The sequence below is a fragment of the Tetrapisispora phaffii genome, chromosome 4 (genome assembly GCF_000236905.1).
Source record: "Tetrapisispora phaffii CBS 4417 chromosome 4, complete genome".
Classification (NCBI taxonomy): Eukaryota; Fungi; Ascomycota; class Saccharomycetes; order Saccharomycetales; family Saccharomycetaceae; genus Tetrapisispora; species Tetrapisispora phaffii.
In genome coordinates, this window is record NC_016523.1 from 402523 (window position 1) to 426413 (window position 23891).

Sequence of the window (23891 nt, forward strand, 5' to 3'; positions counted from 1 at the left end):
GCAGCTACGCAGTAGCAATAAGTCAAGATCTTGGCCTCTAATTTAGTTTTAAACAAGTCGATATAAGTTTAACCTTATCAGGAAACCGAAAAAAGTCAAACTACCTAGAGAATTTCAGTAAAATTCAATAAACTTCATAGAGGGAAATCATATAATAAAACGTATAACATATATGAACAATATCCCATTGCAGAGAGACACGGGGCATATGTGTTGGTATATTAACAATTACATTGATTGTTCTTCGTGAGCAGAAGAAATAATGAATTGTCGTTATTACGACTTAATCGGGATAGCATATTGCAGCACTCAGATAAGTTATTAGATGTTTCATCTGTAACGATCACATAAATATTACAGGGTTTACTATGCAATTAAACCAATCCCTGTCCATCTTGGTGAAAAACTTTCGAAATTATTAAAACAATTTCCTTTAAAAGCAAGAAGGATAATTGACACGCTGTACCATGCGAGGTGATAGTACTCCCACAGAATGACAATGTGTGTATATTGTATGTATATTCCACTGTTTTGTCACTCATGTAGGCTCATATTTCCTATTGGGTCTTTGCAATATAGAAGTTGAAAGGGATAGTGACAATATATTGCACAAACCATGAATAGGAATGTACAATTTTTGTTATTTACGAGACTGTAACTCACAAATAGTGTGCGTAGGACCCTTTCCCGCTTACGAACTTCAAGATACATCTACTGTTATGGTTCCCTCCACTCGACTACACTGTTTTCAATAAAGTGAAAACTTTTTTCATTGGAACTACAGTAGTTACTTGCTGACTTTACCAATTTAATCTATACTCTGATGTCCCTTATGTTGATTGTGCTGAATATAAAATAACTTCCACAACAGGTATAGAAAGTTAAATGACGATGAATGAACCTTCGAAATGAAAATTTTCAGTATGATCGTTACGCGTTAAACTATGTAATGCGGGTGTCTTCTGTGTGTGTACGATATATTTCATATAACGTGGCATCTCAAATTCTTAAAAATCCGTTTATCGTCGTCGTTCATGTTATGGCGTTTAAACTACGTGTTCTTGCATCGTTTTACAACCCATCCTTGGCGATGAATGATGAGGTTGGTGGTGTCACCGACAAAACGCAACTTCTAATATGTGTTGTTGTGTATTGAGGCACCCTCACATTTTTGTCTTTGGTATTACAGGTTCTCCAGGTTGACTTATCTTCTATCGTAACAATGTGCAATTGGTTGGGTAGTACAAGTTTATCAACTCTCTCTTGTGAGTTTCCTACTGTTTGTTGTTAGAACAAAATGATATTTGATTTATTTCAATTGTGATTTTTGAGTAATTTTACAATAATATATACGATTTTTAAAAGAAAAAACGTTACTTAAATATGTGTATGGACTGAATTAGATAACATTCGGGATCTGGTTTTTAAACATGTAATTTTTTTTGAACTTTTTGCTTGTTTATTGAATTAATTGACGATAGTTCTCTGTTATGGACTGCTATTCAAATGTGATATGTTAAGAGTGTCTCTTTCGTCGTCATCGTCATTTGCTACATCTATATTAGTAACATACGCTTCTGTAACTAGAGCCGCCGCTTGCTCATCTTGTGGTTTATCATTATTTTCAGAAGATTGGGTTATAGATTGTTCTGCTCTACTTGGCTCAGTTTTCAAGTCATCATCGGCAGATACCTCCATATTCGATAGTGGGATCTCAGTTAATGGTTCTTCGATTTTCATTGAGCTTTTGTGACTTCTTTTGGAGCTTGTTAATGCTAATGCTTCGTCGGTGGTATCGTGTTGTAGGAAATCTAATGTCAAGATACTATCAATGGCAGTATTGATGTTATTACTGTCAATATTGTTAGTGCCTATCACTGGTAATGGTTGGTTTCTAGGGAACATCCATTCTCTCCAGTGAGATTTAACATTATCACAGAGATCATATAAAATCATTTTCAATAAAGTGATATGATTATAAAACCACGAGACTGATCTATTAATAAATATTCTGTAACTTTCCATTTCTTTCACACTATGTAAGATGGTGTAACCTTGGAAATTTCTCTTTTGTCTGCTTTGGTCTCTCCAGAATTCAAATAGAGCAAATAAAGCCTTACGTCTTTGCCATGTTCTCTTAGACTCTTTTAGTTTTAAACCTAAACCAACTAAGCTATTTTCCCAACGGAATTCCAGTAAAAAGTACTCAAGACTATTAACGTACTTTTCTGTCAAAATGGTGCTACCAAGAATATCAAATGCTTCTTTTGTTTCGGCATCTATATCTTTTTTGAAGGTATGAGCATTCATTCTCTCTTGCTTACTCATATCTAATGCTTCACCTCCTGCCATATTTACTTTTATTAATTCGTTTTCTTTGTCTCTGTATTTGTATTTCAAATATTCACCAATAGTAATTGGTCTGTCCAATGAATTCCTCAAGTAAAATAAACCACCCTTACAGAATAGCTCGATTGGATGATCAGTTAATATAGTAAAGCTCTTGTCATTGAGGATATGATCAGCGGAAGATGTCATTAAATGAGATTTATTCATAATATTTGCTGATTCTGCAGTCGATGTCTGCCCTAAAGATATAGATTCATCGCCGTTACCTGATAGTTTTCTTTTCCTTAAATGTCTTGATTTTGGACTATCTAGATTAGATGAATCTTCAAAATCATCTTCAAATTCATTAGGAACCGTACGTTTTGTGTTATGAATATCGGTGGTACCATTTTTCAAATCACTTTCATCAACCTCCTCATTCTTCGAGATATCACTTACATTAGCAGATATGTCTGCATTTACTGACATCTTAGACTCGTCTATGGGTTGATTAGCGGTTGAATCATCAGCTTTTGCTAAACTTGAAAATACCTCTTTGGTCCCAGAAACATCATCCATTTCAACCCCGTCCTTTGAATTTGTTATAGTATCAATACTAGGAGAAGGGACTGCACCATCACTTGGATAGTCAGGAGATTTTTGCGCAGCAGAATAATTTAATGGGTTCAATTTCTTTCTTCTCTCTTCCTCCTTCATAGCATTCAGTAGTTTCTTGTGTGATTCCATGAATGATTTCGCTCTGTCTCTGTCGTTATATTTCAAATTAACCAACATTTTCTCACGGTCATCTCTTCTTTTATCTAACTCTTTCTCTTGATTTGTAGTTAAGTTGTTCATTGCTAGAGGGTCATCATCGTGTTTCATACTTCTAGCGTCTTTCAATAACTTTAACTTTGAATTTGATCTTGTTGTATGTATAATAGAGTTTTCCAAACTGTTATCATCGAGATCATCTTTTACAATTGTATTTGAATCTTCAATTTCTTCATATTCATCTTCAGTGGCACCGTTAGTATCAAGGTCCTCTGAATCTTTATCGATGCTGTTCATAGTCGATTTTTCAAATGGTTTCTTTTTATCACTAGCATAATCAACTTTTACTAACACAGAATCAACTGTTCTCTTTTTAGGAGGTCTTCCTCTTCTCTTAATGGATCCATTTTCACTTTGGAGGCTTGATGTTTTTTTAGATTTTGACTGTTTGGAGGACTTGCCACTTTTTGTAGTGGCTGACGAGTCGTAATCATCTTCCTTTAATGGGTCATTAAAATATCTTCTTGATTTAGAAATCTGTATGTTATCTGAAGGTAGCACTTTTTTGAAAGACGATGGTATAGTTGATAAAAGATCATTTATTAATGGACTTTCTTCTTTTCTTGGTCTTCCAGGACCCCTTCGTAATGAATCATTACTGTAAGAGGCCAATGGAGATGGCGAGTTTCCAATTAAAGCGTGTAGCAGTGACGAATTACCACTAAGATTATTGTTGCTATGTTTCATCTGCACATTCAATTTATCTAGAAAATCTTTAAACTTATTAATAATTGTATCAGTATTCATCTGATTATTTAGGAGATCATCTAATTTATTTTCCAAAGTGCTTTGGTTGTGTGATATTATTTTCACAGAATTAAATAATTCTTCCATTGAATTTATCACTGACTGGTCCTTTGATTGCAAAAACTTCTCAACCTTCTCAATTCTAGCACTAGTTTCCTGAACCTGCGTCCTGATATCAGTTAATTCATCGTCAGAAGCTTTCACAACACCATTTTTATTCAATATAGTATCAATTTTATCAACCACATGTGAACTGTCACTGGCATCCGCAGCCAGAGCAACTTGATTTGATTGATCCATGGCCGACTGTTATTCCCTATGCTTCCTGTTAATAACTTACCTTAAAAAAAGTACTACCAAAAAACACAACAAGAATACTTTAATTAGCTTAAAATTATAAACAATCAATAACTTTCCTATTCTTAAACTATTATTACTTATTACTTATTATAAAACAATTAATGACTTTATTTGCTTACTTTTAAAATTATTTCCATGATAATTTTTTCCAAAGTTTTTTTTTTTTCATTTCGTTCTTTCCGTTTCGTCGCAACAAAATGTGTCGACATTAAACAGATTTTTAGAGCTTTTAGAGGAATGACAACAGCAACGACACTGACAACGATTACAATAAAAACGATTACAATAATAAATGTGTGAGCTGTGTTGAAAGCTATGTGATTGACTGTCTTTTATCCTATATAATTACACCCCTTCTTGGATGGATGTGACAACTAACTTTACTTATTGTTATTTTTGAGGATATTCATTATCCATTGACTGACAGATATTATTAATTGACTTAGGTGACAATAATAAATAAACTAGTTATTTATTTTATTTTTGTTCTTTTTGATGATGCATTATAATTAAGATATGTGTGACAATTTTCTTGTTGTTGTCCTTTTTACTAGAGAAACGACATTAATTACAGTAGTTATTGTAATGATTTGTGTAATCGATTTCTTCTAGGATGGTAAACCGCAATAGTCCTTTAAGAGATACCATGACTGTTGGATAACCTTTTCTTCTTCTGTATAAGTATACCTCATTAGACGGTAATGCTGTCACGGTTTTCTCGTAAACAATGTATACTACCAAAGGCGTATATTGCGTAGGCCTGTCACTCGTAACGACGTAATACCTGGGTTAGGATATAATGTGTCGCCAATTCTCAACTATGCTCCGTAAGTGCATCACGGCTTTAGTTACATCAATGTTATTTTTTATACTTTATATATGTACATGTAATCTTATATAGCTCAAATGTATTATAATTCACCCTTGACAGTAGAACCTGATTTTAAGTCCTTGGCAACAACTCTTAATTTACCGTCTTTGTCGATGTTGAAAATGATTTCGACACCTTTACTGACACCTTTGACACCTAATTCTATCAATTTGTTACCTAATTTATAATGTTTTTCTCTGACAACTTCTGGTTCTTCATCAGACCATTCTTCACTGTCATCTTCATCTTGTTCAACTGGGGTTGGTTCAACGGTCTTCTCTTCAATGAAAGACTCCCCTTCATACACGCCAACTAACAAGTCACCAGTGGCAGCCTTTAAGACAACTTTCTTTTGAACTGGGAATGAGGTTTCTGGTAAGAAGACTGGTAAGAAATCTCCATTGGCACCAGCTAAACCGATAGCTTTTGGTAAATGTGGAGTGTTGATGACAATTGGTTGTAAAGCTTCAGCTAGTTCATCGGCGTCGTATGCGCTTAATAGTCCAGCTTGTAGAGCAGCACCAGAAGATGATAATTCATTTGGATAGTTAGTTGCGTTGGCGTTTTGAGGGCCTAAAATTTCAACAGATTCCGGAAATAAAAATTCTAGGTTAGAAGATAACTTTGGAGTGAATGCGACACCACCGGTTAATAAAACAGCATTGATATCTAATAAGTCTAAACCGGCTTTAGCGATGACAGATTCAATGAAGGCAGAAAATTTACTGAAAACCTTGTTGGTGACTAATTCATATCTCATTCTGTTGATGGAGAAATGGTAATCGAAACCATCTGCTAGAGAATCAATAGAGATAGTAGCAGAAGTAGCATTAGATAAAGTCTTCTTAGTGATAGAAGCATTGGCCTTTAATTTAGCCAAAGATCTAGCATTCTTTCTTGGGTTGGCTTGGTTTTTCTTTTGGAAGTCTTGGGCAAAGTACTCGACTAATTCAGCATCCAAGTTTTCACCACCTAATTTTTTATCATGTTCAGTTGCTAAAATGGTAAAGATACCACCACGGATAGCAATTACAGCAGCATCGGATCTGACACCACCAAAATCAGCAACAACAACGTTGACATCGTCTTCAAATTTGTATTGTTCAACATGAGCTAAAAGAGAAGAAGATGGTTCATTGATAAATTGAACAATGTTTAATCCAACGGCGGCAGCTGAAGCCTTTAAAGCAGCCTTTTGTTCATCGGTAAAGTTAGTTGGAACTGTTAAAACTGCTTGAGAGATAGTAGTACCAATGTAATCTTCGGCAGCTAATTTCAGTTGGTTTAAATGTCTAGAAACAACTTCATCAACGGAGATAGTTTCTTCCTTACCTTCACCTCTGGAGATAACGAAACCTGCCTTACCATTGACATCCACAACTGGAGCACCGCTTTCACATCTAGAAGCATCACATTCAGAAAATGGTAAACCAATGAAATCACGGAAATTGACAATAGTGTTTTTAGGGTTTCTGACTAACTGTTGTAGAGCTTGACCACCATGGTATTCATCTTCACCAACGTATGATAGCACAGATGGGATAGAACGTTCACCATCTGGGTTAGCAATCACATCGACATCGTTTTTTGGGTTAATATAAGCGATAGAAGATGAAGTGTTACCGAAAGAAATACCAATAATTGGAGAGGACATTATATATAGTTTCGTTGCAGGGTGTTGATGGTGGCTTTTATATAATATCACTCTGTTAAAGCAAGGATAGCTTGCCTCTTTTAAGTCGAGATTATAGTGGAAGATATGGTCTCTACCTTGCGAAAAGTCGATGAGATGAAAATTTCAGTTCGTTCAAAGCGATTCTCTTACAATATCTAATTTCTCAGAGTTATTGAAGCAATGTTAAACTGTTAAATAGGTTAATAGAATCAAATTGGCTAATGAAGTGCAATGATTTATTGTAACAACATAAACCTCCCAGCGAACCATACATCAGCAGGTTTTACTCTATTGTGTTTACCTAAACAAAATCATAAAAATCCATTTGAGAGAAGTGATACCTGATGTCTCATTCTGGTGCTGCCGTTTTCAAAAAGGTATCTGGTATAATTACTATTGATGAAGATCATTCTCCTGCTATCCTGACATGGAGATCCACAGATGGAGATAAGACCAGCGTTATTGAATTAGATGGTATTGATAAGCTTCAAGCTACGCCAGCTTCAAGTGAAAAAATGATGTTAAGACTTATAGGGATCGTAGATGAAAGTAAGAAGATTAAAGACAATGATGGTAACGAAGTCCTACCAAAACCTGTTACTTACATGTTTATGTTTAACAACAGGATAGTGATGGATAATATCAAAGTTACTTTGCAGCATATTATATCACGTTATAAAGATACACAAGCTTATGAAGAGAAATCTCGAAGAGAAACTGGTGGTGAGTCCGTAGACAGTACACCAGTAGTATCAACACCTCTGATTAATACCAGAAAACTAGATGATTCGTTGTCCAGGAAGAAACTTCTATCGAATTTTAAACTTCAACAATCATTATTACGTGAAAATAAAACTTTAATGAAAACTTTCCAAGAGACTGTAATGTCCTCCGGTTTGCCGGCTGACGAATTCTGGTCGACAAGAATTGCTTTGTTGCGAGCATTTGCGTTATCGACATCACAGAAGGTTGGCCCATATAATGTTTTATCGAGTATCAAGCCAGTTGCATCATCAGATAATAAAGTGAATGTGAATATACCCAGAGAGAAAATTATGAGTATTTTCCAGACTTTTCCAATTGTAAACAAGGCATATATGGATAATGTGCCAAAAAATTTCAAGGAACCTGAATTTTGGGCTAGGTTTTTTGCCTCTAAATTGTTTCGTAAATTAAGGGGTGAACGTATCTCACCAAATGATAGAGGTGATGTTATTATAGATAGATACTTAACATTGGATGAAGATTATGATAGACAAGATGATATCAGTTTACAGCATGCTGTTAAAAAAACCATCGATATTAACGCTAATGCTGAAGACGATCCTGTATTAAAAGGTAACAGACCCGACATGACCATGCAGCCAGGGAAAGATGTTAACGGTAATAGTGACGGTGTTGTAGACATTTTAAGAGGCATGAATAGATTAGGTGAAAAGATGATGAGGTCCCTAGAAAACGAATATTCAAGAACAAAATTGAAAAACACAGATATGGAAACAGAAGAAAAAGAAGAACTAGACATCGGTGATCTGAGAGATGCCAAAGTAGCAGAATACGCTGTCATAAAATTGAAATATAAGACAAACCAGCCAGTCTCTAAAAGTATAGATGAGAATGTCACGGGCATTTCAAAAGACAATCTTATTAAAAGTATTGAGGAGGCAACAAATAGTTTAAGTAGCCAAATTGACTTGTCATTAGTTGTTTCGAACAAAGATTATATAACTAAATCAAATAATGCAGTAATGGAAGCTGTTAAAATCAATGCCAAGCAAGCAGAGCATAATAGCTTTGATACTGTCCTAGGAGCATTTGTAAGTAAAGGTGCTACGGAAGACGAAGAAGCAAAATCAGACATCCCTATTGAATTACTAGATGGTTGTAGGCTGTTACATGGCACATGCTGCGAGTTTTTGAAACATTTCTACATTCATTTCCAAAGTGGTGAAGCTAAACAAGCAGATTCTGTCAAAAAGCTATATGAGCACTTGAAAACCTGTAGGGGAAAAATCAAAGAATTGCTCTCTGATGTTCACAATGGTGATGGTGAGGCCATGGCAAATTCTTGTAAGATTTATCTGGATCCCGTACTAACGTCAATCAATTTAGCCATTAGCAAATATGACGAAATAGTTAAAGCTATCATAGAAAGCCAATAATTATTGATATCAAATATCATACTGCATTCCCAATATATATAGAGAGTAAATAACGAAAAATCATGCATATTTATATTATTTGATTATAATGAAATTAATTTATATAACTAATATTCAACGTTCACCTCTATCCATGTCTCTCTTGCTCTTGATCTAGACTTTTGAGTTCCTTTACCTCTAGCCTGTTTTTCTTTGTTCCTTCTATTCATCTCCATGACAACTTCACCATTAGCTTTATCGACGGAATCTCTGAACATCATGATGGTATTTTTGTCAACATTTTCCTTAGGTAACTTCTTCCCCAAAACATCTTCGATTCTTAAAATTAACTCTAAGTCATATTGCGAAACCAGTGAGATGGATTTACCAGATCTGCCTGCTCTCGCAGTTCTACCCACACGATGAATATATGATTTGGAATCAACTGGAATATCGTAATTAATAACTATGTCCACTGATGGGATATCTAAACCTCTAGCAGCAACATCAATTGCGACTAGAATTTGTCTTTTACCAGCCTTGAATAAGTCTAAGGCACCAGTTCTCTGGTTTTGGTTTAAGTCACCATGTAATGCTGTTGAGCTAAATTCAAGTAAGTTTGATAATGCTGAAAGCCTTTCAGCATTTGCTTTGGTCCTTGTGAAAACGATAATACTCTTTCCTATAAATTCATTTAATAAATATATCAGATAAGTGTTTTTTAAACCACCAGGAACTACCATAAGTGTCTGGACTAAAGTTTCAACAGTTTGATATTTATTTGACACCGCACATTTGACAGGGTTTGTTAAACTTGCTCTCTGTAACTTTTCAATCTTGGATGTCATTGTAGCAGAGAATAGATAAGTAGTTCTGTCCTGGGTTGGAATAATTTTTAAAATACGATCTAAGACAGGTCCAAATTCCATATCTAATAATCTATCAGCTTCATCCATAACCAAAAATTTCAATTTACGTAAAGAAAAACCTTTTGTGTTTTCCAAATGATCCATTAATCTACCAGGAGTCGCAATAATGATGTGTGGCTTGCGCATTAGTTCTCTGGATTGATCCATCATATTCATACCACCAACGATACATACACTACGAACACCCATCAAGGAACCTAACGAGTCAAAGGTCTCTTTAATTTGCTGTGCCAATTCTCTTGTTGGTGCCAAAATGCATGCATAGTACGGTTGCTGATCTTCCCAAAGTTTGTTAAGAATTGGAATAGCAAATGCAGCTGTTTTACCAGAACCTGTTTGAGCCAAACCAATAATATCATGGCCTTCCAAAGCAGGTGGAATAGATTTTGATTGAATTGGAGTTGGTTTGGAGAAATTCAAGTTGTGACAAGCTTGTATTAGTTCTGGGACAAGATCTAACTCATTGAAAGAAGTGAAAGTCTTTTCAGATGTATTTTCTTCTATATCCGCCTCTGTTCTAATTACTTGTCTCTTAGTGTTACCGGTTTCCTCATCGCTCTCGTTCATAGACGTGGTTCCAGTTTCCTTCAATTTCTTTTGATTCTCAAGAGCTTTAGCTCTAATTTTAGCAGCCAAAGCAGCAGGACCGTTGCTATCAGCTTTGGTAGATGTTTTCTTGCTCACCTTGTTAGACATCTTGTTAATGCTGGTTTCTTCCATTCCGGTAGATATGACACAATGAAACAGATTCGGGATCCATCAATTCAAAATAAGTTGAATATATCCAACATTAAATAGCGAATACCGAGCAGGCCCTTTAAACTTAGAACTACAGTTCCAGTGTCTTCCCAGATCCCAGCGTATACTAAGTGTAGGTCATTAGCTGGTTCAGGTTGAAGTAACAGTGCAGTCTGCTGCTTTGGAAAGCTCATCGCAAGTTTCAATCATCGTCATATTCGACGGAAATGCACCCATGTCACTGACAAAATCGCGTAGCTGAAAATTTTCTCTAAGCGGTGCGACATAGAGTGAAAGAAGTTTCATCTCATCGCAAAATTGTACATGATAACATCTGGATATTGCCAATTCCAAAGACTCTGGTAAGTGGCATTGATCTTTGTTTCCAATTCAGATATATATAAACTGAGAGTTTCATTCTCAGTGTTTACTGCTCGTCAATTTTTGGATGGGAATGATAAATACAAAAAGGTAATCTCAATCACACCCCGAATCGTAATGGCCAAAAGAAGACAGAAGAAAAGAACACATGCTGTAGTCACCCCGGAACAGACCCAAGGTATCCCAAAATCCATGGTCATCAGGGTTGGTCAAACCTCGCTGTCCAACCATTCTTTGAACCAGCTGGTCAAGGACTTCCGTCAAATCATGCAGCCACATACAGCTATTAAATTGAAAGAAAGGAAATCTAATAAATTGAAGGATTTCATTGTTATGAGTGGCCCTCTCGGTGTTTCTCATTTGTTCATGTTTACGCAATCAGAAAAGACAGGTAACGTTTCGTTGAAGATCGCTAGAACTCCTCATGGTCCTACTATCTCGTTTCAAGTGCTAGATTACTCATTAGGAAAGGATATTAAGAAGTTTTTGAAAAGACCAAAGTCATTAAAGGCGTCGGATGTGTTAGATCCACCATTGTTAGTATTAAACGGTTTTACAAATATTAAAAATAAAAACAAGACCTCTGATGATAATGAGGATATTACTAATGAAAATGTCGAGAAGGTTGTAGTATCAATGTTCCAAAATATCCTCCCACCTTTAAACCCATCCAGAATTCAATTGAGTTCGATTAAGAGAGTATTTTTGATTAACAGAGATCAAGCTACTGGAGAGATCTCTATGCGTCATTACTTTATTGATATTAGAGAAGTTGATATTTCAAAGAACTTGAAGAGACTTTATAAAGCTAAAAATAACATACATAAATCCATACCAAATTTGCATAGAAAAGAAGATATCTCTTCATTGATATTAGATCATGATCTCGGAGCATATACATCGGAATCGGAAATCGAAGATGATTCAATTGTTAAAGTTATAGATCAAAATAGAATATCAACACAAAACCTAGCAAAAGCTAACAAGAAGCAAAAGAATGACGAGAATGATGCGGAAGAGGAAGCTGAGGATGAAAATATTGAAGATAATATAAAACAAGCTTTCCATCAAAACATCCCAACTCCAAAGAAGAAAGCTGTCAAATTGACAGAAGTTGGCCCTAGATTGACCTTAAAATTAGTTAAAATTGAAGAAGGAATTTGTTCAGGGAAAGTCCTGCATCATGAGTATGTCAGAAAGACTAGTGCTGAAATTAAGCTATTGGAGAAGAGACATGCAGAAAAGATGAGATTAAAGGAACAAAGAAGAAGTGAACAAGAGAAAAACATTGAAAGGAAGAAATCCGTTAAGGAAGCTAAGAAGCAGCGTAAACTTGCCAGAAGAGAACAAAGAAAACTAGACGAACAAAATGGAGAGACAAACATGCATCAAGATAGTGAAAGTGATAATGGTAGTGACAGTGAAGATGATGAGAATAATTACCAAGACGTTCCTGAAGATATCGATAGTGACTTATTTAGCGAAGTTGAAGAGTAAGTGATATTGGACCTCGATATTACTTTAATCTACCAATATGTATGTACATAATTCCTTAAATTGCATTTATATCCAACGAATAAACTGATAATTGCATATAATATAAACAAATTTAACCTCATTTAAATAAATAGCTAATGTTATTAATATATTTTCTATTTTTTTCTCGTGAAGAAATTATGAAGAAATATTAATGGTATACCTTGTCTGGAAACATTTCCAATTTCTCATGGGTTTTCAACCAATAGGACAGTTTTGAAGAAGGTTTTCTATCTAAGTCAATAAAATTTATATAAATATGTTGATCTTTGGAAGTATCCCATTCTATAAATAAGGTAACATCTCTTAATGCCATTAATAATAACAAATTATAATCAACCTCTGAACTATGGTTAAGTGTTCCTAATGGAACGTATAAAGATTTCTGTGTTTCATATAATAATTTAAATATGTTTTTAGGACCCCGCATATATGATTCCATAGAAATTATAAATTCAGGAGGTAATGAGTGTTTTAAGTCACCTAATATGTTAGTGAAGAAATAAGATTCATTATTGACTAAATGGGAATAACAATAGTTTATGTTGCTTCTACTTTTCAGTTGATTATGAGTGCAATTTCTGCAATATGGCGACTGATAATAGATCCATTTTGGTTTCAGTTCAATTAATATTTTGTTACTAAACTCTTTGGAAAAATATACCCTAGTAAAGTGATCATTCCATAAAAGTGAATCGTAATAATTCGGCTTCAAATTCTCTAGTTTAAATACGTAAACTACTTCAGTATCAAATTTTGTAATATACTCTTCAAGCAGATCTCTGATTTCATTAACTTGCAACTGAAGAAGTTCCACAGTACAGAGGTAGTAACTCAATCTGTTATCCTCATCTGCTTTAAATTTTTGAAGAAATTTGAAATTCTCTACAGTATTTAAATTATTAATTTTCAAAGAGCTATCTCTCACTAAACACCTGTATAAATATAATGGATCATCATAGTCAATAATTATATTAGCATTTCCCTTAGCAATCACTTTCATTCATTACTCGACATATAAAATCTCGATGAGCCTGCACTTTTCAAACAACCCCGTTAAAGCAGTTCCAATAACTTCCAAAACTAAGAAAAGTTTTTTTAAAAACAAAACTGCAGTATCAATTCCCAGTTGCAATGTATTTAAAATAACTAAATTAATTATTTCTAACAAATAAAACTAAACTAAACTTTATATACTTTTATTGTAATTTTGATATATTTATTATGTAAATTTCATTCTGAAATATTCATCTTATTGTACAAGCGACTAAATCAAAAAAATTTTAATACCTTTGAAAAACTTATTGTTACAACCAATGGTTAGAGATCTGGAATAAAGTCAGTTAAAATAAATACTGAAATTGCATTAGATCTTAATAATCAATTGTATATTTATAAATTAGTGATTGATTATTTAGGTTTTTTTAACTTTATAAAAGCAAAAAAGTCAAATAAGAGACAACATCATTGAAAACATGTCTAACCTAGATGGTAAATTACCAGACACTTTGAATGATGCCATTTTAAAGGCATCAGTGCCAATTCCTGATGACTATATCAAGATTGAAGGTATTGATTATTCTAAGCCAGAAGCTGTTGATATGAAAGCTTCTGATTTGATTGAAAATATGAAACGTATGGGTTTCCAAGCTAGTTCCTTAGGTCAAGCTTGTGACATTATTAATAATATGAGAAGTTGGAGAGGTAAACATGTTGATAATTTGAATGAAAATGAGACGAAAGGTTGTTTTGACGATGAAGGTTATCAAAAGACTACCATCTTCATGGGTTACACTTCTAATTTGATTAGTTCTGGTTTACGTGAGACTCTTCGTTTCTTAGTTCAACATAAAATGGTTGACGCTTTGGTAGCTTCCGCTGGTGGTATCGAAGAAGATTTGATCAAATGTTTGGCTCCAACTTATTTAGGTGAATTTGCTCTAAAAGGTTCTAGTTTACGTGAGCAAGGTTTAAACCGTATTGGTAATCTTTTAGTTCCAAATGACAACTACTGTAAATTCGAGGAATGGATTGTTCCAATTTTCGACAAGATGTTAGAGGAACAAGAAGAGTATGTCAACAAGCACGGAAACAGTTGTATGGATGCTAACCAAGATCTTGATTCACCAGTTTGGACTCCTTCCAAATTATGTGATCGTCTAGGTAAAGAAATTAACGATGAATCTTCAGTTTTGTATTGGGCTCATAAGAACAAGATTCCAATTTTCTGTCCTTCTATCACAGATGGTTCTATTGGTGACATGTTGTTCTTCCACACTTTTAAAGCTTCTCCAAAACAATTAAGAGTTGATATTGTTGCCGATATCCGTAAAATCAACTCCATGTCTATGGAAGCTTCTAGAGCTGGTATGATTATCTTAGGTGGTGGTTTGATTAAGCATCATATTGCCAATGCTTGTTTGATGAGAAATGGTGCTGATTATGCAGTTTACATTAACACAGGTCAAGAATTTGACGGTTCCGATGCTGGTGCAAGACCAGACGAAGCTGTCTCTTGGGGTAAAATTAAAGCCGAAGCTAAATCCGTTAAGGTTTATGCAGATGCTACCATTGTCTTTCCATTAGTTGTTGCTGCAACATTTGCTAGTGGTAAAAAAATTGAGAAGAAATCGGATTAAAACTCACATTTATTGTGATCTATTTCATGCCTAACTAATGAATTTACATAGTCTATAGATATAAAATAATATACCAAGTCTTTTTTTAACTAGAATAATAACTACCGCATGATTTTAGAAATCTCTCAAAAAAAACGTTTACAGCAGAATACCCATGAATGGATTAAGATCTTGACAAAAGGTTATATTTTTGACTTCACCTATATTAAATATGAATAATGCAATTGAGTGTACGAGTTGGGATAATAATATTTCTATTCTGTAGCACCGTTACCTCTCATCTTTTCTATATTAATCACATCGTCGCCAATGGACTCCATAACTTCTCTTTCTATAAGTTCACCTATGTTTGAATAGGCTATACTTGCTTCATAACCGATCACGATTCTTTCATGTGTTAAACCAATTTCACAAAATGCCAACGCTTTAATAACATTGGCGTAACGAGATATATTTTGCCTTATGCTCGGTGTAATTGAGGGATCATTTTTATCAGAATATATTTTCCAAGAAGATTCTTCTTCTAATCTTGTAATAGAAACTGAATTAGTTGGGTTCAATGACTTAGCGCCTGTTGGACCTTCTGAAATGTCACTAGCTGGACCCGCTGAAGGTGTCTCTCTAGCAACATCCATTTTAGAGGTTTTTCTTAACCATATAAATCCATTGACACCTAACAAAACAGTCACATTACCAGGTAAGTTATGTGTGTGATTTTTAGATCTGACAACCAGAGAGCTTGGGACCTGGATTAATAGGCCATCTCTTAGTTTACCATACTTCAAAGATCTTGTATGCAATGATGCACTACCGTCTTGAAATAGGGACTGTACCTCAGCGTTCAAAACATCACCTTCTTTCAAAAATGTTCTCATTTGTAACTCATCACTTTCCGATTTTCTTCTTAAGATACCACCTGGCAGATTCACAGAACCTAACATTAAGACTGCGTGTTGTTTACCACCAATGTCAACTTTCCATCTTTTATTACCTACATCAGTAATTCTTCCCACAATATGGTCACCAGTTTCTGGAGTGTATCTTCCTTTCAATGGAATAACTGATAATAACCTGTTGACTCTTGAGATTGTACCTGCTGCTGATGAATAAGTAGAATTTTCAAGAAAATAAGTACCATGACCTCTCATCCAAATGGGATCTTCTGTAATAAGCTCACCAGGAGTGACAATTTCACCAGCTGCAGCTTCATTACGTTTTCCACCATTGCTCTTACCATCAATATCTACCATTGGAACATCCTCATCGGAACTAAAATTTTCCATTTCATCATTATCAATGGATGCATATTTTAAACCACTCTGTCTTTTAATCACGCTAATAACGTCGGACATAGTTAATTGTTTATTTTCAGATAGTATATTTACTTCACACTATCACAATAAAGTAATACCTAACACTAGATTAAACCTCAATACGATTTTAAATATATATTTAATCTTATATTAAATTATCTTCATTTATTTGCACACTTTTCATCTTTTTGAACTAAATTATAGCTTGCAAGAAATGAAAAATGAAAAAAAAAATTTTGCAAAACTCAAAGTCATCGATAGATTGTAAAATGGAAATAGGAAAGAATACCTGACTTTATCGATGTTGTTAATGGAACAATGCTATAAGATACTGTCAAGTTCATATATTCGAAATTCGACTGTTTTGTTCTTTATGTCGTTAATTAATTAAAATTGTAGGGAAAGTTTGTGAATGTTGAGCAATTGGACAAGAAAGGTTTCCATTGCGAGTGTAAAGTATAATCAGATCGTAAGAAATTCCACAATGTCTCTCCAAACGATGTTTAAATATAGTCCCCCTGTCGACAGGAATATGAAGGTATTGGATAGATCCTATTTTGTAACGAAAATCCCATTGTGTGTGGTTAAATTCTCCGATCCAAGAAACATTAGTGTATTTGCAAAAGATTTCAAGAGTGATATATTAAGAATTCCTAGAATTCCTCATGTGGTTAAATTGGATAAAGAACAGGGTTTAAATGAAATTGCAACACAATCTGCCCTCAATGAAAATAAAAAAGTTAAGACACTTGCTTGTGACAATGGTATTATCCCTAAAGGTGTCTTACTAAATGAATCTATAAAGGAAATAAAAGATATTGATTCTAAGTTGTCACCAGGTGCATTAGAATTTTTGAAAACTACTAATGCTGAAATTTTACCATACGAATATATTCTGGATTATGATTTTTGGAAATCTGAGGAAATATTGAGATCAGTGTTACCGGAAGAATTTCTTGATGAAATACCAACTGGCTTTACTATCACAGGCCATGTTGCCCACTTGAATCTAAGAAAAGAATTTAAACCATTTGATGCGTTGATTGGACAAGTCATCCTCGATAAGAATAATAAAATCGAATGTGTCGTTGATAAAGTTAGTTCAATCGCCACTAAATTTAGAACGTTTCCAATGAAAATAATAGCAGGTACCACAGACAATCTTGTAGTTGAACAAAAAGAGTCAAACTGCACCTTCAGCTTTGATTTTAGCAAAGTTTATTGGAACTCGAGACTTCACACTGAGCACGACAGACTTGTGACGCAATATTTCAAACCTGAACAAGTTATCTGCGATGTATTTGGTGGTGTGGGACCATTTTCTATCCCCGCTGGTAAGAAGGAATGCATTGTGCTAGCAAACGACTTGAATCCTGAGTCATATAAATACTTACTGGAGAATATCAGGTTGAATAAAGTAGAAGAATTAGTGAAACCTTTCAATTGTGACGGTGGTGAATTTATCACTGAGTCGGTTAAGTTCTTGAACAACTTGCGAAATGAGACTGATACGCATACAATTAAAGTACCAATTAAGAGAAGTAACAATAATAGAAAAAAGATCAGGCATAAAGCACAAACTGAAGGCAGTGCAGCAGAAACTGTAGCCACTCATAAAGACATCCAGGTTCCATTGCAAATCCATCACTACATAATGAATTTACCAGATAGTGCGATTGAATTTTTGGGCAGATTCAATGGTGTATTCGATGAATTCCGTAATTTAGTGACATCGGAAGAAGATGTTAACGAAATTGAAATGCCATGGGTCCATGTACATTGTTTTGAAAAATACGGTAATGATGAAACAGAATTGAGCGATGAAGAAATTCAGGGTAGAGTCCATGATAGAATAATTAAGTCACTAAATACAACCAAAGAAATATTACCAGTTAATCAACTAAACTTCCATTTAGTGCGTAAAGTTTCACCCACTAAGCCGATGTTCTGCGTCAGCTTCAAACTTCCAAAGGAGATTGCATACACTAAATACAATAAATAGCGATAAATTTACTAATACATGAAGTGCCTAAGTTGAAGCACTAAAGCAACCATGCATGCTATATATATGTCATCTATGCATATAATTCGAATTAGTGTCACCATGACTACTTCGTTCCTTGTGACGGACCTACTCATTACCCGGCCTTCTAGGATGACTGATTTTTAAAAAATTTGAACAAGAAGCGTATTGGAAAGCTTTACATACTAACGAGATAATATAATATATATATATAAAGAGTGCAGATTAGGAGCAAGGATTGTTTTTAGTTTTGATTTCCTTTAAAATAGTTACGATATTTATTTGTTGGCCAATAAGGGACAGCTTGAATAGCAGCAAACAATATAAACATGAACAAACAGGATGATCGGCGGCGGCAAGAGCGGCAACGGCGGACTATTACGCCAGATTTATTAAATGATTTATCTTTGGAGTTGCCATCGGATTTGGGTTTCGATTTGACTGTGGATACTAATTTGTATTTGGACTTAGACTTAGAGCTTGACACAAAGGGACTAGTTTCCAAGAATAGCAATGAAATAAGAAATTCCAAGAATGTTTACCACACGCCTCCTTATGAATTCAATGATAATGGTCCCCAACCAAAACCAAAACCAACAATAACTATTAAAAATGAAGTTAATGTTTACAACAGTATCATTAACGACAACGATAACTCTGAACAAAAAAAGATTTTGATTCAGTTAAGCAAACTTCTTTCAAAATTCTCTTCAAATATTACTGAATCTAATATTATCTCAAATGATAGTATTGTTCATTTTATCACTGAAGTTATTGGAAGATCAAAATGTAACAAACAAACTTTACTACTGGCAACTTTATATTTCAAAAACATTTACAGTTCTTTTACAAATGATAAATTGAAAGCATCCAATGTACCAGAATTTATCAAATGTATAAAGAGAACTTATTTATCATGTTTGATAGTATCCCACAAATTTTTGAATGATAATACTTATTCATTGAAAAGTTGGAATAAGATTACTGGATTATCAGCAAAAACTCTGTCTATGATGGAAAAATACAGTTTAATGACTTTAAACTTTAATTTACATCTAGACAATTCCGAAGTAAATGATTTAAATAATGAAATTATGTTAATGGTAGTAGATCAAGATTTGATGGATTCAGTGAATATGGTCACAATCAATCCACCATCTAATGAGCAAGAGGTCAACAACAAGAAAAGATCACATGGGGAAATTGATGAACATATCAATTCCGATGTTGATGGCCTATTTGCTTCATATCTTCGGCCTCAAGAAATTGCTCAAAATAAGAGATTATGTTCTGTATAAAGAATATGCCACAATAAATACATTAATCTAAGTAGACAATTGAAATATATTTATATTTATATTTATATTTATATTTATATTTATATTTATATTTATATTTATATTTATATTTATATTTATATTTGAATGTATTTAAATAAAATAGATACCAACATTAATGATATGATGACTAAAAATTGAATATTGCAGAATAAAAAACAAAATGCGATTTCTGTGGATCGAACACAGGACCTCCAGATAACTTGACCGAAGTATTCTTCAGTCTGGCGCTCTCCCAACTGAGCTAAAACCGCATTATATTTGTAAAAGTTGCTAACGTTTGGGAGTTCAAATAGTTGTATTATTTTGGAGCATTATCTTAACAAGAATACCAAGAAATACGGTTTTTCAGTCAATGGGTTTATGAATTTGTGGAGAAACAAGCTTATGTTGGTTAGTTCCAACATCTAAGTTAGTGTCATTAGCCACTTCAGTTGCTCTAGTATAGTCCATCTTCTTTATAGTTAAATAATCGATTGATCTTTTATTAGTGTAATTAAACTATTCTATATAGAGTTAGATGCCCTCCTTATATATGAGTTAATCTGACAGTTGAATGAACATGTGTACGTGTTCATTCATCCTCCTAGGCTCTTTAGTGCTGTATTGTACATCTGTGTTTATCATGTAGCCATTTACATTGTAGTGAGAAATTTTCACCTACCACTTGGAAGATTGTTCTGGACCTTCTTTCCATTAGTAAGTGATCTATTGGTTCTGGACTCAAAGTGTCATAAACACTTAGTTCTGTCACATACACTACAATAATTCTGACAGAATTATTAAATTAATCATAGTATGAATTTAATTAGGTACTCGAATCAACTGTTCACGTTTCTGCCAGGAATCTGAGATTTATAACAGAAGTTATGGTATCTATATTCATTAGTTGTGAAGACAAATTAAAATAGCAGTAGTTAAACGAAGTTCAATATTATTAAACGAGCCGTTTAATAAATCAGTTGAAATCTGGCATAAAAGGAACAGAAGTTGAAGCTACTTAAGTTCCAAAATACAACGGTTTATAAAAGTGTTCCAATAGTATTTACTATTTAAACTTTATGTGATAAGAGAACCAATGAGATCAAACAGTAATAATTCATACCTTATGAGGAGTGCACACTAACGACCAACTCATCTACTCAGGCGACCTCAATTACATGGAACCGATCACTGTTCCAACTCCTGTTTCTCCACAGTTTCTTGGAACCAGATCAAGGGAGGTTTTTATATATATTGATTATCGAGGTGTTTATATACATTATTCAAATACAGTTTTTAGTCCACTTCACTGCCTATGTTTGATCAGATTGGTTAACTGAAATAATTATCACATATTTACTATTTATGTACTTGAATCATGTGGTTGTACCCTTGAAATCATTTATTTGTCTCAAATTTTCACTATAGTAATTACAGTACATAAATAATGCTGAAGACTCATCGAGCTATTACGATATGTGCTCAACAACACAGATTTTTTTGACTTGGACATAAATGTAGGTTGAAATAATTTAATTTTATAAACTGTTGCAAGTAATCGATAGACGAGTAATTTGTATAATTCCGTAGGTGTGTATAAACTAGCGTTTTGAAGCAGTGACAAGTTTAATGTTATAGTGTCGACTGGGTAGTTAAGTTGTTCGTTAGTATTCAGATTTACCAGATAACGCTTATAATATTGAATCTGATTTGTTCCTTTTATCATGTAACCTATAGATAGTACGTACTATTAGAATGTTATTATACAATATTATATTTTGGGAAGTATCGTCAAATTCTGTTCCGTCAGAGGTTGGTAACTGCAATTGATTTACTAAACGACTTGTAGATTGTACAACTTAGATGATAGGTAGACTAAATTAATTTAAAACTATGATATATTAATATATTAAAACTATAAACAGTCTATGAAGCATTTCCTCTACAAAAATTATTAATAATATACGGTACCAATGAATTGGTCAGTTCACTGCAAAAAAAATAATACCAATTAATGTTGGACCATATTTTTTTAACTATACGTTTTGGCGTTTAAAATGTAATTTTGGCACCAAATCAGTAAATCAATATATTATGCAATCTTCCAATGTTCAATCGACCCAATATTGTGCATCACTGTTATTTTATTCACTTTGCGTCACACTTTTTTCATCGAAATATAGCGACACTAAATTCATTTTATAATGTAACACAATAAGTAAAATATTTATATAAATAAAAACTACATAAAGTTAGATATTATTAATTACCCAAAAATATTTAATAAGTAAATGATATAAGTAGTTATATTAATACTGAACTTCAATTAATTATTGATCTAAAATTTGTAAGGAATTGCAATAATAAAAATCTAATAGTTCAGACTTGTTTTTGTTTTATTTACCATTTGCTATCAATTATTCATTTAAAATAGAAGAAGATGACTGGAGATCAATCAAATATAGAGATAATTAAACACACTGAGGAAATAATTAATCCTGATGTTCCAATTGAAAGTTCAATTGATCGCTTTTCTGATAACATACTGGTAGTTGGTTCCACCGGTTTAATTGGTAGAAATGTATTAAAGTCATTTTTTGATACTGACTTATATATAAAGCATTCTCAAGAATTGAAAAGGTTGATTGCCTCAAGTGAGTATGATAGTACTACCAGAATTAAAGAAGTTACCATTAAAAAAACAGCCTATTCTTTGACTAGAAAGAGGCAGAGCGTAGAGTTGTTTAAGAATAAGACAATTGTAGGACAGAAGCTAAAAGAAGTAGAACTTGATGGAAAGACATTTTACTTACAATTTGATCTTTTGAAACAAATTAATGATAGTGGGGAACCAAAAGAGTCATTTTTGAAGTCACTAACTACTAAAAAAATGCTAGAAGCTCTTACTCATGGTAAAGGTGTGAAGGTGACAAGTAATTCTAAAGAGAACCAAGGTATCTCCGTTCGTAATGAAGAAAGTAGTATTTTAAAGAAAGATAAGTCTTTATTATTCTCCGTTATTAACTACAATGAATCAGAAGGTAATGTGATATTACAGCCACAAGAATATTCGAATGTGGAATGTTATTTCAATTTACAACAATATGACAGTTCACTAATTTTTGCATCCTCTTCTGGGGATATCTTAAAGATTAACTTTGACTTAAAGTTATATCATTTGTCAGCTGTTGATTCCACAATATGGCCATCTTTATTACCAGTTCTTTTCGATTCTAATACTAAACTGGTACCAAATAAAGGCTTGATTGAAAATATAGATTTAACAAATGAAAAATTACCATTATTATCTGAGGTGAAAGTGATGTTGAACTCACTTGGAAGTAGAAGTCACAGTCCAAAGAATGAAACATTTAAAAACATTGACTATAAATTGAATTTGAGTTTAATCAACTCATTTAATAATACATCTGACAAAAAGGTGATTATTATAACCTCTGTGAACAAGAAAATATATACTTTTTTCTCAAGGTACTTAAATTATAAAATGGTATTAGAGGAAGACTTAAAGACTAATTTAGACAATAAAATCAATGAATTAGTAATTTTGAGGCCCGGTCCACTTGTCGGAACTCCAATGACAACTAAGCTAATTCCAGGTTTAACTGCACATTTGAAGAGAAATGATTCTTCCCTGAAACAACTAATAAACTATAAGAGATTCGCATTCGACTACAAAGTTGCCCTATTAAGAAGGATAAAGTATACTGGATTTGAACCAACCTGTACTAATATTCTAGCTAAAACGTTTTATAGACGTCCTGGAACAAGTTTGTTAGGTTACACGATCCCTGCATCGAAAGTTGCTGAAGTAATGGTATTTAAAGGTCTATGCGTTGGATTAGAAAATGTTCATAAGGATACTAAAGTTGAGATCCTGGAAAGCAAAACAATTGACTTACTATTAGAGTAACCTATGACTGAACTATCAATGTTCTAACAATTTTTTTAGTTTGGTCAAGGGTTTAGATCTTTTATTTATTAAAAATTTCAATTAAGATAATAAACAGTATCCACAGAAGACAAGCTCATAACTACA

The 23891-nt window shown here is 33.5% G+C and overlaps 11 protein-coding genes and 1 non-coding gene across 12 annotated transcripts; 6 read left to right on the plus strand and 6 right to left on the minus strand.

The window, feature by feature from the left end:
• Positions 1 to 1488: 1488 nt before the first annotated feature.
• SUM1 (Sum1p) lies at positions 1489 to 4209 on the minus strand (the record flags this gene model as incomplete). Its single annotated transcript, XM_003685220.1, has 1 exon — positions 1489 to 4209. One exon carries the CDS (start codon positions 4207 to 4209, stop codon positions 1489 to 1491), a length of 2721 nt encoding a protein of 906 aa, XP_003685268.1.
• A 971-nt stretch (positions 4210 to 5180) lies between these two features.
• TPHA0D01970 (Hsp70 family protein) lies at positions 5181 to 6794 on the minus strand (the record flags this gene model as incomplete). The annotated part of the gene is made up of 1 exon (XM_003685221.1): positions 5181 to 6794. One exon carries the CDS (start codon positions 6792 to 6794, stop codon positions 5181 to 5183), a length of 1614 nt encoding a protein of 537 aa, XP_003685269.1.
• Positions 6795 to 7159: 365 nt separating this feature from the next.
• TFB1 (TFIIH/NER complex subunit TFB1) lies at positions 7160 to 8977 on the plus strand (the record flags this gene model as incomplete). The annotated part of the gene is made up of 1 exon (XM_003685222.1): positions 7160 to 8977. The coding sequence occupies one exon, from the start codon at positions 7160 to 7162 to the stop codon at positions 8975 to 8977; it is 1818 nt and encodes a 605-aa protein (XP_003685270.1).
• Positions 8978 to 9084: 107 nt separating this feature from the next.
• RRP3 (RNA-dependent ATPase RRP3) lies at positions 9085 to 10581 on the minus strand (the record flags this gene model as incomplete). Its single annotated transcript, XM_003685223.1, has 1 exon — positions 9085 to 10581. The coding sequence occupies one exon, from the start codon at positions 10579 to 10581 to the stop codon at positions 9085 to 9087; it is 1497 nt and encodes a 498-aa protein (XP_003685271.1).
• Positions 10582 to 11121: 540 nt separating this feature from the next.
• Positions 11122 to 12501, plus strand: SSF1 (rRNA-binding ribosome biosynthesis protein; the record flags this gene model as incomplete). Its single annotated transcript, XM_003685224.1, has 1 exon — positions 11122 to 12501. One exon carries the CDS (start codon positions 11122 to 11124, stop codon positions 12499 to 12501), a length of 1380 nt encoding a protein of 459 aa, XP_003685272.1.
• A 190-nt stretch (positions 12502 to 12691) lies between these two features.
• On the minus strand, positions 12692 to 13543 carry IPK1 (inositol pentakisphosphate 2-kinase; the record flags this gene model as incomplete). Its single annotated transcript, XM_003685225.1, has 1 exon — positions 12692 to 13543. The coding sequence occupies one exon, from the start codon at positions 13541 to 13543 to the stop codon at positions 12692 to 12694; it is 852 nt and encodes a 283-aa protein (XP_003685273.1).
• Positions 13544 to 14015: 472 nt separating this feature from the next.
• On the plus strand, positions 14016 to 15179 carry DYS1 (deoxyhypusine synthase; the record flags this gene model as incomplete). The annotated part of the gene is made up of 1 exon (XM_003685226.1): positions 14016 to 15179. The coding sequence occupies one exon, from the start codon at positions 14016 to 14018 to the stop codon at positions 15177 to 15179; it is 1164 nt and encodes a 387-aa protein (XP_003685274.1).
• A 254-nt stretch (positions 15180 to 15433) lies between these two features.
• On the minus strand, positions 15434 to 16531 carry RRP4 (exosome non-catalytic core subunit RRP4; the record flags this gene model as incomplete). The annotated part of the gene is made up of 1 exon (XM_003685227.1): positions 15434 to 16531. The coding sequence occupies one exon, from the start codon at positions 16529 to 16531 to the stop codon at positions 15434 to 15436; it is 1098 nt and encodes a 365-aa protein (XP_003685275.1).
• Positions 16532 to 16904: 373 nt separating this feature from the next.
• TRM5 (tRNA (guanine) methyltransferase) lies at positions 16905 to 18494 on the plus strand (the record flags this gene model as incomplete). The annotated part of the gene is made up of 1 exon (XM_003685228.1): positions 16905 to 18494. The coding sequence occupies one exon, from the start codon at positions 16905 to 16907 to the stop codon at positions 18492 to 18494; it is 1590 nt and encodes a 529-aa protein (XP_003685276.1).
• Positions 18495 to 18844: 350 nt separating this feature from the next.
• On the plus strand, positions 18845 to 19813 carry TPHA0D02050 (cyclin family protein; the record flags this gene model as incomplete). Its single annotated transcript, XM_003685229.1, has 1 exon — positions 18845 to 19813. The coding sequence occupies one exon, from the start codon at positions 18845 to 18847 to the stop codon at positions 19811 to 19813; it is 969 nt and encodes a 322-aa protein (XP_003685277.1).
• Positions 19814 to 20016: 203 nt separating this feature from the next.
• On the minus strand, positions 20017 to 20106 carry TPHA0Dtrna7F. The gene is given in 2 exon segments: positions 20017 to 20053; positions 20069 to 20106. It is a non-coding gene; the product is annotated as a tRNA-Phe (tRNA).
• A 2168-nt stretch (positions 20107 to 22274) lies between these two features.
• Positions 22275 to 23765, plus strand: HIM1 (Him1p; the record flags this gene model as incomplete). The annotated part of the gene is made up of 1 exon (XM_003685230.1): positions 22275 to 23765. The coding sequence occupies one exon, from the start codon at positions 22275 to 22277 to the stop codon at positions 23763 to 23765; it is 1491 nt and encodes a 496-aa protein (XP_003685278.1).
• Positions 23766 to 23891: the final 126 nt, after the last annotated feature.